The sequence below is a fragment of the Lissotriton helveticus genome, chromosome 7 (genome assembly GCF_964261635.1).
Source record: "Lissotriton helveticus chromosome 7, aLisHel1.1, whole genome shotgun sequence".
Taxonomy (NCBI): domain Eukaryota; kingdom Metazoa; phylum Chordata; class Amphibia; order Caudata; family Salamandridae; genus Lissotriton; species Lissotriton helveticus.
Window position 1 is genome coordinate 10,549,452 of NC_136068.1, and position 16,123 is coordinate 10,565,574.

Below are 16,123 nucleotides of genomic sequence, written 5' to 3' on the forward strand. Positions count from 1 at the left end.
TATATTCACGCATTTCGCCGCTATCGCTAGATATTTTAGCACAGTGGAGAAAAACGTTGCTACTAGCATGTTTTCTCCACTAACATATCCAGCGATAGGCTTAGCGACCATTAGCGATAATTATCGCTACTTGTTGGTAATATGCCCCTTTTATTTTTAAAATTTGGAAGCTCGAGTTCAAGTACTTCCCAGCTCTGCAGCAATACTTATAGGGGCAGAGTACATGCACCTCTCAGTAGCAAAAGGGTATTGTGCAATAATGGGTATTTTGATCTATGTCAAGAACTTATAAAAGAACCAGTCTTATTGGCTCTGCTAGTGCTTGTTTCAGGTCCACATTTCGGAATAAGTGTCACCAATTCCCAGTGCTTGAGAGGAAACGTTTACTGACATATGAGTAAAGTTAGAAGCTTCAAACTAGTCCTCACCCTCCAGCAGGTTCAGGTTCAACTCTCTCCTTCTCTCCTCCCTTCCAGCCTGGCTCTGCGTCTGGACCCCGGGGACGGCGGGGCAGGTGCCCTTTGCAGGTTTGGTCACAGCTGCGGTGGGAGAGACGGCCATCTTCGATTCCCCAGCAACTAAGAATCTACTGGCTTTCTCCTGGTACAAAGGTCCAAAGGTGTCTAACCCACAACTGATCATCAGTTATCTACAGTCTGGCTCCAAACAGTTAAACGGCCCTCTGTACACGGGCCGGGAGACCGCGTACGTCAACGGGACCATGAGCATCCGAGACCTGCGGATGAACGACACCGGGAACTACACAGTGAATGTGACATCAAATGGTGAACTACCAAGCACAGTCTATAAGGAGCTGCAAGTCCACGGTGAGTGGCCACACCGGACAGGGGCATTTACTTTCTTCTTCTCCCGTAATTTTTATTTATTTTGGTATTTCTTATAACATTGTACAAGAAAGCTAAGCAGCAGTTTTACACTAAGAATTTGAATAAATCACTGTAGTGCTAATGTTATGTTGCATAAACATGTTTTTAACTCCTCCCATGCTCATGACGAACTCAGCTTGTCATGAGCCACGGTGGCTGTGTGCTCATGTCGAGCTGAGCTTGTCATGACCGTTGCGCCGCGCCCAAGCGGGGATAAGTCCCCTGCTGTGCTGGGCGTTCCATTGGAACGGGCATGGTCGTGACGAGCTCAGCTCATCATGAGCACACGGCCACCGTAGCTCATGACGAGCTGAGCTCGTCATAAGCACCGTAATTGAGACTGACCGCGTTGCAACATCAGTAAGTCTTGCTCTATATATCGATTGCAGAAGATACAATACTGTCCAGTGAATATATTCTGGAAGACAGAGTCATTAACCCATTGTCTACAACAGAAAGTGATTTTTCCAAATTAACACAGTCAATTTCCTATATTTTTTCTGCTGTCTCAATTTGAGTTACTTTCCAAGCTTCGTTGTAAGCTGCATATATAGAGGCCGCTATGAAACGTTTTTGACGCTGTTTGCGTGGTCCCATGATGAAATCACGCAAGTCAGCACCTTCTCTAAGTAAAGTTAAGTGTTGCTTAATTTCTGACAGTGTGGATGTATGTAGCCATTGAAGGCAGAGTTTCCCCACACTGTAAGTAGTTACAATCCCTGGATGTTGTCTCTGGGAGTATCTTGGGTCTGGCACACCCCCTCTTCCCCCAGCACAGTGGGGGAATTAGCCCCGTAGGCAAGGGGTTAAATATGTTTCTGAAAGGCAGTTGTTTGTTGCAGTGTTTGGGTGTTGGCAGTGCGCGTTTCACAATGCAGAGCCTGCTGCAGAGAATCGCCCTCTCTCTTTATACCAGATTTGTACATTAGCCAGAGTCACAGACTGTCTTTACCTCAAGGATTGGAGGGTTGCATTTGCTTCCAGTGATACTCTGTGAAATATTTCTGGAAAAGATCCCAGGTTGCTTTTCACCCTTTAAATTGGTTTCTTATATTTACAATTTTGTAATGCTGGCGACATTGTTGGGGGTCATTTTAGATAACTTGTAGGACTGAGTTGCTCGTGAACTTGCTACTGAGATGCTTATCACAGGTGCCACCTGACCAGGAAGGGATGGGGGAGTTGGGATAAGTGTCCAGAGCTTGAGGCATGGAGGGTCGTTGCAACTTCTGATGGAGACAGTTGGAGAAAAGCTCAGGGGGCCCTGGTTACATGAGGTACAGGCATGCTGATGGAGAGCAAGTTGGGGAGGTCACACACTCAGAAGAGAGATTCTTTTAAGCTGGTACACACCGTAATGTTGCCATGGGTCATTGATTGGCACTCAAGGAGGAGGTTTTGTGAACAGGTCATAGATATGTGGGCACCTAGATTTTCATCCTGAGTAAACATACATTGTTAGCTTAAGGTGCCAGTCAAGAGAAGGGCAGTTCTGAGGGCATTAAGAGACACCAGAGGATACATTTGTTTTCTGCAGGAGAGTAGGTTGATCCGAATGGATTTAAGTCTGCTGAACGTCAGATGGGTCCCACAAGAGATTCTGACATTGTGAATGGTGAAAAAGTGGATGTGGATAAATGAATATATGGTACAAACTATTTTGCTACAGGTATTTTGATGCTAGCAAGGACTTTAGATGTTGGAGAGGGCAATAGACATTCAAAACTAATCAATAGGGGTGACTGGATCTGCTGAATATAGAACTGGACTATCAATGATCGATGATATCAGTTTATCTGTCAAATTTGGACAGGAGTAATTCCTTGGGGATACCACCATGGAAATCGTCATGACCGTTGCACCGCGCCCAAGCGGGGATAATTCCCCTGCTGTGCTGGCCGTTCCATTGGAACGGGCGTGGTCGTGACGAGCTCAGCTCATCATGAGCACACGGCCACCGTAGCTCATGACGAGCTGAGCTCGTCATGAGCACTGGGGTGCTGTGCACGCCCCCCTCTTCCCCCAGCACAGCGGGGAAATTAGCCCCGTAGGCAAGGGGTTAAATATGTTTCTGAAAGGCAGTTGTTTGTTGCAGTGTTTGGGTCCTGGCAGTGCACGTTTCACAATGCAGAGCCTGCTGCAGAGAATCGCCCTCTCTCTTTCTACCAGATTTGTACATTAGCCAGAGTCACGGACTGTCTTTACCTCAAGGATTGGAGGGTTGCGTTTGCTTCCAGTGATACTCTGTGAAATATTTCTGGAAAAGATCCTAGGTTGCTTTTCACCCTTTAAATTGGTTTCTTATATTTACAATTTTTTAATGCTGGCGACAGGTTTACAAGAGACAAGAGGACAAGTTTATAAGAGAAACAGACCCTAATATAGGACGTAGGCAGGAACTATGGGAAAATTGCATATTTTTTCTGGAAAATGTTGGCAAATTCCTTAAAAAATTATACTTTTAAAATGATATGTAATATTCATTATTAAATTGTGAGATACCGATAGAGGTTTGTAAATGATTTTCTCAGCAAAATAGTTTGCTTCTGAATGAGCCTCCAGTAAGCAAAAATGACCCAACAATATGTAATGTGAAATTTGATACATTTTGCATCATGTGAAAACTCGGGATTTTGCCAACCTTGTTCTGAGCCGGGAGGTAGCCCTGGACAAGGAAAAAGGATGCGCTTGTTGATAGAGATTCAACAAGACTATTAAAGGAATGGTTATGGGCCTACTTAAGCCCATGAGGCGGAAGTGTGATGTTGTCTTAAAATACCAGGTTTTTGCCTACAGGCAGGTGCCATAGGAGGAACTTTAATTTAACCTATTTGAACTCCGATCTGGCTACCCTGTTAGGGGACCGCTCAGTTTGGCGAAGAAGGGGTAGGAGCTAGCTACCAAAATGCCCTTCACAGATGCTGCTGCTCTCAGAAATGGGATGCAACACTTCTAGAAGAAGGCTTCTGGAAATCTGGAAGCAAGCCAGGATGTTATGAAGCTATGGTATGACAAAAGAGGCCACTCTGGTCGAGTTTCAAACTGGACATAAAGTGTGGGTTAAAGAGCCAATGTAGTCCAGGGCCTACTCAAGCACCTATCAGGGTCTAATGAGGTGTACGACAAGATGGGGAGGTCACCTTCCTGGTGGACCTCAAACTCCCAGGTACCCATTAAGGGCACTCCATGTTAATTGCCTGAAAATCACACTATGAAAGGTCTGAAGTCAATATACTCCAGGTGAAAAATGAGGTGGAAGAGAAGATTGAACTTCTTCTTGACCTCCTATCTTCCAAAGAGTAGGATGGGTCAGTGGAGCTTGTCAACCTCTCACCTACCCTGACCCCAGAACAGTAGAGGGACTATTACCATTTTCTGGAGAAGTTTGCCTCACTGTTCTCCCTCACCCCTGGGTTCACAGATTTGTGTACCCATGACACCGGCACAGGGGACATTATGTCTGTGAAGAATAACATTCCCAGGTTATCTTACAGGTGAGGGCTAGCTTTAAGGAGGATGTTTCCAACATACTTAGCACTCAAATAGTACCTGGCCCAGCCGAGTGATGCTGGTATCCAAAGCTGCCCCAACAGGTGCCACCCCAGAACTCAGGGTATGTGTGGGTTATAGGGGGCTCAACTCAGTTACCAAAACTCGTACTGACCTCACCTCATCCTCTGAGCTGAGAAGCTCATATGCCGGTTGGGAGCTGCCAAGTTCCGTAGTACTTTTGATTTGACATTAGGGTTCAGGCAGTTTGCTCTGAATTGGGGGGGGGGCTAAACAGAGGTCTGCATTCTTTTTTACCACAGGAAATCATAGTGTAGACAGATGCTTCTGAGCATGACATAGGGGCTGTACTGTCACAGTTAGATGAGGAGGGCCTAGGCAAACCTAAACCATTCACCAGTTTGAGTTTACTTCACAAGGAACAGAGGTGGAGTGCTATTGAGAGAGAAGCCTTTTTGTGGTCTGGTCACAGATGAACCAGAGAGCATACATGTTTGAGGCTCACTTATGGTTCGGACAAACCACAGGCTCCTTAGATGGCTCATGTGGATGAGGGGTGAGAATCCAAAATTGTTGAGGTGGTTCATCTCCTTACAAGGAATTGACTTCATGGTAGAACACTGCCCTGGGTCAGACCACCCCAGAGCTGATGTTCTATTTGTGTTCTTCAACCTTAGTGATGATAACTCCCATGAGTATGGATGGACCTCCCCTCTTTCAGCTGGGGGATACATGTTAGATCTGTCAGTGTTTAGTTTACTCTTCCCCCAAATGTTTTGCCTTCTACCCTCCTGGTTGCTAAAAACCGATATTGCTTGCTTTTAAGTACCTAGTACAGTGGTTTTACATTCATTCAGGGTCTGTTATTTAAATGCTACTTGTGGGCGTCCTGGAATGATTGTGCCTCCCACTTCAGTTGCCCTTCAGAAAGAGGTCCCAAGCCTTCCATTCTACCCTGTGTGCAGTTTTAAACTGCCAGTTGGACCTGGTAAAATACACCTTTTGCCAGGCCTAACCCTTTCTTTTTAATACATATGTCACCTCTATGGTAAGCTCTAAACAGGCCCATAGGGAAGGGTGTATTGTATTTAAAAATGGGACGTGTTTTAAAGTTTTATATGTCCTGGTAGCGAAAAAAATACCTAAATTAATTTTCCACTTCTGTAAAATGTAAATGTAAATGTAGGTGTACTTATATAGCGCAAACCTGTCACCCAAAGGGCATCCTGGCGCTTGCTTAGGGAACCCGTCCTGGTATTCCCCTGTGAGAAACCCCGGCAGGGTGTCCACAAGGTGAAAGCCAGGCATCCCGCCGCGAGGGGCCGTAGTGGAGATTAAGCAAGCTATTGCCCAGAGTTGCAGAGTGTGACCCCGTGATTTGAGTAGGCACCGGAGCGAGAATTGTCGAGTCCGTGGAATTTTGAGCCCGAGACCCGCTGAGGCGGGGAATCGAACCCTGGTCCACGGTCGATCTCAGCTTCCGGGTCTGCCGCCTCTAACCACTGAGCCACGCTTCTCCACAGTGTAAGACTTTTATCTCTCATTGGATAACATTGGGTTACCTTAATACATGTTATAAGTGGAAATATTTGATTAGAAACAGGTGGGAAAGTCATGTTTACACTGACATGAATTGCAATTAATAAACCCTCTTTAATGATAAAGTGGGATATGAAGTCACAATTCTGAAAATTCCATTGTTGAAAAGCTGTCCTTTTCATATCCTAACCATTTGGTGCATGCAGTCTGTGTCCTGGGTGTAGTTGGCCTTTGTGTAGTCCTCCCGGACAGTGAGACAAAAAGGGACTAGGCGTTGGCAGGATAAGCCCTCCTGCCAGGATGAGAAGAGCACATCTGTTCTCTGCCCTAATTACATTTAAAGGAGGCCGCCTTCAGCACTCTTACAAAGAACAGTACACCCGCCTATTGTCACCCCAGATGCCATGGAGCCTAGACATGCGAAGGAAGGAAATTACAGAACCGGATGTGGGGGAAGTCTATAAGTTTCTTCCACTTCAAAGGTAGCAACGGGTATAAGCATTGGAGCCCCAGGCCAACTCTTTAGGACCACCAGAAGGACAGTATTGTCCTTCAGAGGACTGCCCTGCTGCATGAGACATGCTTTGTACCTCAGTGGACTGCCCTGCTGCTACCAGAGGCCTGCCCTGCTACTTAAAGCTTGCCTTGGACTGTCAGTAGACTACACACCTTCTTGAGAACTGCCTTGCTCCTTGCTCCCAGGACTATCAGAGTGACACCAAGGATCAGGTGTCTGGTCTTCTGGTATAGGATCAGCTATCTCAAGCTCCAGAGGCCTCCCTACAACATTCTACCACGCTGCACTGGACCTGTCTGAACCTGCAACTGGGTGTGTTTGAGGTCTGTTAGCCTCTGTTCGAATGAGTTCCTGATTGTAGCCCAACACATTGACTTTATCAATCTTGTGTCTATAATGTGGAAATTATTAGGTACTTATTCATAGTTTAGACCATTATTTGCATTGCAACCTTGAGCCCTGACAAGTGTCACACATCGAAGCTGAGTAGCTAATTTCAGAAAATGTTCTGCATCACATAAACTCCGAAAATGTCACTAGCTGAAATGAGTCGAGAGGCATGTTCTGGTAAAATGTCTGTCTCTCTGTGCTTCATGAGACTTCCCTGTCCCATTGTGGGTTCATATCTACCTGGAATGAACAGCCCCTGAGTGTGTGACATGATCAGATGGCATTGTAACCTGAGGTATACATGCTCAGCTGACCACTCTGAGGCTTTATTAACATGTGGTATTCAGACTTGTACTTTGCCACAGGCTAATCTAATCTGTGGATAGAGGCATAGGCCTATTTTAGGCATTGCAAAGTCTAGAATCTTGCCTGTGACTTGGAGGTGCAAACCAAGCGTACCCTCATTGTGGTGAAGTTCAGTGTATTTCTGGTTAAGGAAACACACAGAAAGGTGACTACCTGAGATAGGGAAACCTGGTGCCGCAGTGGGTCTCCCAATATCCCAAAGTATCCAAGTGTTGAGAACTGCACATGCCCAGGTTGGTCATGATTCTTTCATCGGTCGTTGTTGGTCTGCATTTCTATGTGATTCCTGGACCTGCCTGGTCTGAGCTACAATTACTGTGCTGCACAAATCATGCACCAGCAGTGGTGGCTCCTCTGCTAAGGCAGAGAAGCATCACTTCACTTCTCTTAGAGTAGTGAAAAAGGGAAACATAAAAAGTAATAACAACGTTATTATCATTTTATTTTTTGTTGCTGTTGTGCTGGGCTGGGTGGGGCGAGGCTGGTGGTTCAGGGAGGAGGAGTAGTTTGTGCACACTTAAGTGTGCATGACTGCTTGGCCAGCGGTCTTGGCACCGCCAAACAGTCATGCGCACTTTGCATGATCTTCATCAGGCTGTAATACACAGCCTGGTGGGGAATATCCACAGGCTCCCGGCCCCGATCTGAGTGCCTATCTACGTCGCTTGGACCAATCACAATGCTGCATTGCACCGTTGTGGTTGGCTCAGGGGAGCCTGTGTGCCTGTGTGCTTCCTGCTGCTGAAGCGGAGATGAAGGTGAGACGGCAGAAAAGGTAAGTGGTTTTTTTTTTTCAATTATCCCATCCCATTGGGACAGACAAGCAATGCCATGGGAAAAGGGGCTGTGGACAAGGGAGAGCATGGGCAGTGGGGTGAACACGGAAAAGTAATGGTTGGGAGGAAAAAGCAACAAACAGCAAAAAATGATACCTCAATCACAGCATGAGCAGCAGATTTATGCCATGTATGTGCACCGCTTGCAGGTTCTGTAAACACATCAATTACAATGCCAATAGCTCAAACATTCTCGAATATGAGACCTATTGCATTGCAAATGCTTGTTGCCTGTGTTCCTGGAGCGATACAAAAGGGGATGATGGACGGAGCGTTTGAACAAATCAAACACTCACCCCCAGTCAACTGATCTGGGTTTAATCCATCACCATTCTTTAGTTCACTCAGCCACCCCAGTTCAGACATGGCTATATGCAAATCAGTCTGACCCTGTGCCTTATGGGAACAGTCCAGCCAGAACTGCCAAGCCATGTCTTCCCTGGACCGGAAACAAGCATCCTGGGACCGGTTTCGGATTCATAATCCTCATCAGCTAGGCTATCTTGAATCCAGTGGCTAAGTGAACAAGGGACTCACGTCTGAGCATACCCTCCACACTTAGGGCGAACAAAGCGATACAAAAGGGGATGATGGACGGAGCGTTTGAACAAATCAAACACTCACCCCCAGTCAACTGATCTGGGTTTAATCCATCACCATTCTTTAGTTCACTCAGCCACCCCAGTTCAGACATGGCTATATGCAAATCAGTCTGACCTTGTGCCTCATGGGAACAGTCAAGCCCGAACTGCCAAGCCATGTCTTCCCTGGACCGGAAACAAGCATCCTGGGACCAGTTGGATGCTTGATTCCGGTCTGGGAAAGACATGGCTTGGTAGTTCGGACTGGACTGTTCCCATGAGGCACAGGGTCAGAGCTGATTTGCATATAGCCAGTGTCTAACCCGGGGTGGTGTGGAGTGCAAAAAAACGATGGATGTAGGCACAGATCCTTGTACTGGGGTGAATGTATGACATTTTTCTACATTCTGTCCACCAACTGTGTTTTTTGCTGTGTTCCTGGAGGGCCTACTGACCCAGTGATGTAAAGTTCTGTGTCTGTGTACCTCATTCACCCTTGGCCTGCATGGATTGTGTGAAGCACCGGACAGCACATGATACTTGTGTGTGGATGCTGGGATGTAAGTGAGTGCCTGGGGTGGTACATAACAATGAGGCCTGTTGGTTCCATTACTGAAGCACAGACGAGCCTTGTGATTTAAGGACAAAAATCCCACGACAGTAGAAATATATTATTGACATTCCTGAGGTCTGGTGTGGGACACACACATTGAGGGCGAGGAGCAGAGCATCCTCTGTGCACATCAACGATCTCTTTGATTTCAGGAAGAGTTACTGATGAGTGGGGGCTCATTGTTAGAGAGATGTGGGACTGATGCGAATGGTACTGTGAACTAGGAAATGTTGGTAGAGAGGAATGCGTTGACTTTTCAGACTTTATGGAGTAGATTTCAGTGCAGGCTTACTGCCAGGTGTGATCCCTCATTACTCCCTTGGCCTGTCTTTTGTGTCACTCAGAATTGAAGCCACTTCTGCTGAGGGCCACTGTCCCTTTGAGAAAGAGCAGTGCAGGGCAGCGAGCACTTCAAAGAAGCTGACACCCTCACCACGAATTTCAAAGGCCAGACACTAAGGGCCATATGTATCAACATACAGTTTTGCGATTCCTAAATAGCGATTTTTAAGGAATCGCTATTTAGAAATCGCAAAATGGTATGTATGTAGGAAATCGCTTCTTTTTAGTGATTCCTTAACATTCCTAAATTGCGATTAGTAAATTGCTAATCGCAATTTTCCCATTCATTTCTATGGGCCAGGAGGCCCATAGGAATGAAGGGGAAATTTGCGATTAGCAATTTGCTAATCGCAAATTGCTAATATTTACAAGGGTGCAAGGGTGTCACAAGAACACCCTCCTGCACCCCTGAAAATGACATGTGTGGGCATATGGCGCACATACATGCCCTAAGGGCATGTATGAGCGTCATATGGCACCTTTGGATTTTAAAAAAATTGCTTTTTGAAAAGACTTCGCTACTTACTACCAACTAGAAATTGGTGGTAATTTGCGAATCCTTATGGGCATTTTTGAATTTATTTTTCTTTGATACATTGCATTTAAGGAATCGCAAAATTTGCGATTCCTTAAGTGCAATCGCAAATCAAGGAATGGCAAATTTTGCTATTCCTTATTTTGCTGCCAAAATGTTTCATACATACCATTTTGCAAATTAGCATTCGCAAAGGCCGAAATTCGCAGAATGCTAATTTGCTTGATACATATGGCCCCAAGTCACAGGTGTGTCAGGATTTGCACTATAAAAGTGGGAGCCCCCTTGTCCTCAGGACAAGAACGATTGCTAAGACTTCTTGCAGCTGTAATCAGGGATGGGGAACAAGTGCTGCTAGTGTCCCTGCTGGGTGATCGCACCATCAACAAGGAGGTCAAGACCACTTGCGCTAAGCCTAAACACCTACCTTCTTCCTGCCTGCCAAGAGCAGATTCCCCTTTGAAGAGGAGAGCACCTAGAGTTTGGCTGTCTGTCCAGACCAGTGGGCTCCGTGAGGAGGAGGAGATGGCCTAGCAGGAGTGAGACCCAGCGGGGTTCCTGTTGAGTGGATCCTGATGAGTGAAGTGTGAGACGTTTGCTCCGGTTGAGACCATTGCAGGAATGCAGGACATCTGCCCGAACTTGCCATTTTGCTTGACTTCCCCATCTGCTAGGAGTGGGGCCACTATGCCATTCGGACAGTCGCCCTTATGTGCGCCAAGTCACTTGGCCCCCGGTGCCAGTTGGGGGGGGCAACAGGAAATTCAGACAATCACCCAAGTATGTCATGGATGTGCCTTAGTCGATCCACCAATGTGCCGGGAAGGTAAGGCCGTCACCAGCATAGTGACACACATGTGCCAGAAGACCATGACTTGCTGTGTTAAGGGACACTTACAGATCACTGGCTGAGGTGAGTAGGGCTGACCAACACCATTGCAGCTGTCTGGAGACTGAGGCAGCTGACACAACACTAAAGAAAGACCTCAGCATCTGTAGGCCAAAGCCTGCAAAGGAGCGCCTCAGTCCTTTGGAGTTTGCCGGCTGCCCTTAGGTCCAGTAAGACTGATAACTAACTACTAAAATCAAGCATAGACTTTGCTTGCGTGGAACTAGTGTGGGCCGCATCTGGGCGTCACCACCATTATCGAATGAGGCCTAAGAAACCCCACTAGATGGTACACAGGGACTTGAGGATTCCGCCTAAGGTGATGCTAGAGTATCGTCCTTACGAGGCTGTGGAGATTATTTCAGTGTGCTGATGGTATGTTTTGTGTGCTACATTAAAATACTTATTTTTTCATATATATATATATATATATATATATATATATATATATATATTCAATGAAAAAAACATAGTTTTCTGGAATGTTATAGTTAGTTGTACATTTCTCTCGTACAAAACCATAGAAATCTTCCCCTTATAGTTAGTTCAGCTATCTATAACTTACGCCCCCGAAATGCACTGCTGATGATGACACATATTACATAATTAATGACATGGTCAATGACATCACTGATGACATCAATGATGACATCTCAAATGACATCACTGATGACATCATCCAGTGACTGTGTTTTTCTTTAAAGTTTAAATATGTATTAAAGATATGCCAAGGTGTATTGAAGAATGAGTGGGTGTATAAGTGTCTGGATGGAGGCTTTCGTAGGTGCGTGACTGACTGTTTAAGTGAGTGATTACATGTGTCTTACTGAATGCATGGGTTAGTGATTAAACTGTGTGAATGTCTCTATCAGTCAGTCTGTCTGTTGTGTAAGCTGCTGCAGGGGTTGGTCAGTAGCTACATTAGTGTATATGTGTGTTATCGATTGGTTGCCTGAGTATTTGTATGGGTGCCTGGGTGTGTGTGTGTGGAAGGGTGGAAGGTGTGTGAGTCACTACATAGCTTTTTGAGTGGTTGACTCACTGTGTGTATGGGTTCAAGAGTGCATGTGGAAACAGCTATATGGGTGGGCGAGTGTGTGTATAGGTGTGTTGGTGAGTGAATGGATGTCTCAATGGTACATGTCCAAGTAACCTCATATGTAAAAGGCAGTGTTGTGTGTGAAAGTTGAAGTATATAAATGACTATACGTAAGAGTCAGTGATTGTGAAAGTGACTGTATGGATGAGTGTGTACTTGTATCAGTGATTGTAGAAGAGAATAAGTATGCATTTGTTTCTGTTTAAATAAGTGATGTGGTGTGTGTATAACTATATAGGTCAGTAAATGGAAGTGTGATTGATTCTTTGCATGACTCACTAGGTGTGTGAGTAACTCTGGGTGAGTGGTGGTGTGTGAGTGTCTGTATAGGTGTATGAGTGCTTATGATAGCAATGTATTGATGAGTGACTACATGTATGAGTGATTGTATGGGTGAATGAGTAGATGTGTGTGTAGACCTAGGAATCAGTGAGTGCGTATGTAGTAACTAGTATTGGTGTGTCGATGGTTTTGTAAATGGTAGTCTGTATTTTACAGTGGGTGTATCAAAAGTTATATTAGAGTATGAAGAGGTGGATCAGATTTTCACGTGGATGATGTCATCAGTGATGTCATTTAAGATGTCATCAGCGATGTCAACAGTGATGTCACTGACCATTGCATGAATGATGTAATATATGACTTCATCAGCAGTGCATAGCAGGGGTGCGAGTTATAATTAGCTGAACTAACTATAACGGGGCAAATTCCATGGTTTTGTACCAGAGAAATTTTCAACTAACTATAACGTCCCTGAAAGCTATGTTTTTTCAGTGAATTTTAAAGGTTTTTTAAATGCTAATTTCGAGTTATAATGTTCATTAAACTTATGTTTTTTTCAGTAATTAAGAATATTTTTTTTAATATTTTGTAATTTTAATATCCTAAAAAATGTTTTTGTTTGTTATTAAAAAAAGATGTCTTCTGTTTTTTCAAATATTAATATATATATATATTATTTTTTTGTGGGAGAAAAAAGTGAAGTCGCACACCTATCACCTATCTCGGTGGGTGTTTGGATTTAAACCGCCATATTGGTAAAGTCGTGAAGGATGCGCATTTCAGCCAGCCCCCTCCGCTTACGCTCACAAGGAGGGAACTAAAATGCTACATGTATCAGGTCTTCCCTGTAGTGATCTGCTGATCAAATGTCTAGTTGTCTGCATGCCACAGCCACAGCCACTCCCTCATGGCTGGTTTATACCCACACCACACCCATGCAGCACAGTCGTCACCGCACATGTGACCCTGCCAATAAAAAGGGCTGGGCGCACATGCTCAATGCCATTTCTACTCTCTATCTGGGTGTATCCGTGTGGTTTTTATGTTGGTGGCAACTGAGGCACTTTAACCGACACGGGCCTCCCACCACGTGGCGATGACTTTAGGTGCACAGAGTTGGTGGCAGCCGAAGCACTTTGCCGGGCACTATCCTCCTGCCATGTGGTGATGACTTGAGGTGCACAGAGTTGGTGGCAGCCAAGGCATTTTGTCCGACACGGGCCTCTCGTCACGTGGCGATGACTTGAGCTGCACTAAGTTAGTGCCACCAGAGCTGAGTGGGTGTGCAGCCTGCGATGATGCGTAGGCCTTGTTACACCATGCTGGCAACCAGGACCCGATTTGAATTGTGAGCTCGGCTGGACCGTGTGTACGCCAAAGGTAGCTGGCTGTATAGACATGACTCCTCAGCGCGGTGCAGCAGGATGCGCTGGGGACCTGTGCCACGGAATCCAGCGACGGCTGAGGAGGCTGTTCTGGCACGTGATGAGCCCTCTTGGAGACACGCCAGTGGCAGCAGGTGAGCATTGAGGTCTGGGTACGCAGGGTCGGGCAGTCATCGGTGGGCGGGGGACTGGTCTAGGGACCAGGGCTGGGATGCTTGCGAAAGATGTAGGAATCATGCACACTGCCTGAGAAGTTTGCGACAACATTATTGTAGAGTTTGCCTGCACATTGTTGGAATGCGTGTGATTTCCATTGCAGTGATTGTGTGCAGTGTCGGCAGGGGGCACAAGTAGTACATATGTGCAGTCAATTGCCCCGATAACGTGCAGGAAGCCTGATATGGCGTGGTTCCCTTGCTTGGTCTCTAGCTGTTCCTGCGCAGTGTGGGTGAAGTGAACATGTAGATGTATCAAGCTGAAATGAACCGTGATGCTTACAGGTATGATAAATCCTGCATAATGAGACCGTAACAGAAGTTCGTGTGGTTGTAACATTCCTTTTCTTTCCTACCAAAGGTTACGACCACACAAACGTCTGTTACGGTAATTTTGTGCAGGATCGATCATACCTGTAAGCATTCAGTTTGTCCAAGTGCAATACATTGTACCATATCAGATTTGTGATCATAGTCATGCTTGACCATTGTCTTCATTTATCCAACAGGTTTCTGAATACGGAGATGTGGGATTTCCAGGACGATCTACAGTTATTTTGATCCACAAGTTGATGTTCCCCGTTGGGAATGTCACTCGTTGTTTGGTGTTTTTGTATTGGTAATTTATGTTTTTCTAATAAAGTACTGTTTTTCTACTACTGTTGATTACTGGACTTCATGACCAGGCGCACTGCCATTTCAGTGATTACAATCTTGGATCTAGAGCACAGAGGCGTCAAGCAAAGCCTGGGGTTGGTTGTGCAGGAATACTACAAATTGGGACGAGCGGGTGGTGCGGATACAGGGGCCCTACGTTGCTTTTGTAGACATGCATCCAAGATGTGTGAGGAAGTTTAATAGGGCTGGCTGTGAGACTCCTCCGACTCTCGCAGTTGTTAGTTGGAAGGTACCAGAGGCCAACAGGTGCAGCACAGCCAGCAGCTTTGTCTGCGGAGGGATGTTGATTGTCCGCTATGTTGGTACCGTCAGCCTGTGGGCAATGGGGCGATACTTCTTTTGCCACTTTTGCTGTGCTAAAGTGCAGATAACTCGGCGATAAGTCCCCACTGTTGGGTTATAGGGTGACTCTAAAATGGGCCCTTGTGTTTATTAGGACTTTGTTGTAGCTACATGCGATTCACAAGAAAAAAAATCAAAAATCAAAAAAAGTGGGCAGGGTACAAACACCTTGACCCCCTAGGCCTGCTCAGGGGATGCCACAAAAAGCCCCAGAGCCCAACAATTATTACTATTTTTTTTTTTAAGCGGCTGGGTGCACGAGTCCAGACGGAAAAAAAAAGACAATGGGGCGTATTGTCAAGGACTTATCGCCAAGTTATTGGCACTTTAGCGCAGCAAAAGTGGCGAAAGAATTATCATCCCATTCTCAACCTGGTGAAAACTGCCGATATTGCCAGTTTTCCAGCGATAGCTTCTGCACAAAATATTGCCACCAATGATAGCGACAACTAAAGCTAATGATATGCAGAGTAGGTGTTCCCGTGCATAAAAACCACAAAAACACCACTTCCCGATATTTTCAACGACTAGCCAAATCTGTGATGCAATCCAAAAACAGGCGATAAGCCACGTTAGCAGTAAGAATTTAACATCTGCCTTTTACTGGTGTAAGGTAGGATGAGTACCTACAGTATGAAAGGGAGCCCAGCCCAGAGTCACATCTGAAGACCAACACATGTCAAAGAGCTATTGATCATGCAGCTCCGACACCCAAGAATGCCACAACACCCACTGCCACCACCCCAGGACCTTTCCCCGGACCACCAAACCCCTACCACCACCGAGGCAGCGCAGAACAGGACAGCGGACCAAAACAGCATGTCCCCTCAGCCACACAATAGCTGAATGATGGGAGACATGGGAACAAAGTATGTGTGAAGAAGGCAAGTCACCCATCAATAACAATGCACACAATGCCAAGTGTAGCGGTGAGGTGCTGGACAAACCTCACCATGCAGAGCACAGACCTCTCCATGTGTACATATACTGCTGGTGCTTGTAGTGTTTTGGACAGTGAACGCAACAATGTTACCTCAGGCACTAGGGAAGATCTCGGTCATGTAGTTGTGTCGTCCCCCCTCTGGAAGCGGAAGCGGAGTAGGCTGGTCCACATACC

General features: G+C 45.8%; 1 protein-coding gene across 1 annotated transcript in view; it reads left to right on the forward strand.

Annotated features, from left to right (window-relative positions):
* Positions 1-259: 259 nt before the first annotated feature.
* The window catches only part of LOC144767635 (cell adhesion molecule CEACAM2-like), a 30,552-nt gene continuing 14,688 nt past the window's right edge, over positions 260-16,123 (forward strand). Inside the window, 2 exon segments of the mRNA XM_078651034.1 lie at positions 260-263; positions 477-827. Of these exon segments, the coding sequence (XP_078507160.1) occupies positions 260-263; positions 477-827 (355 nt within the window).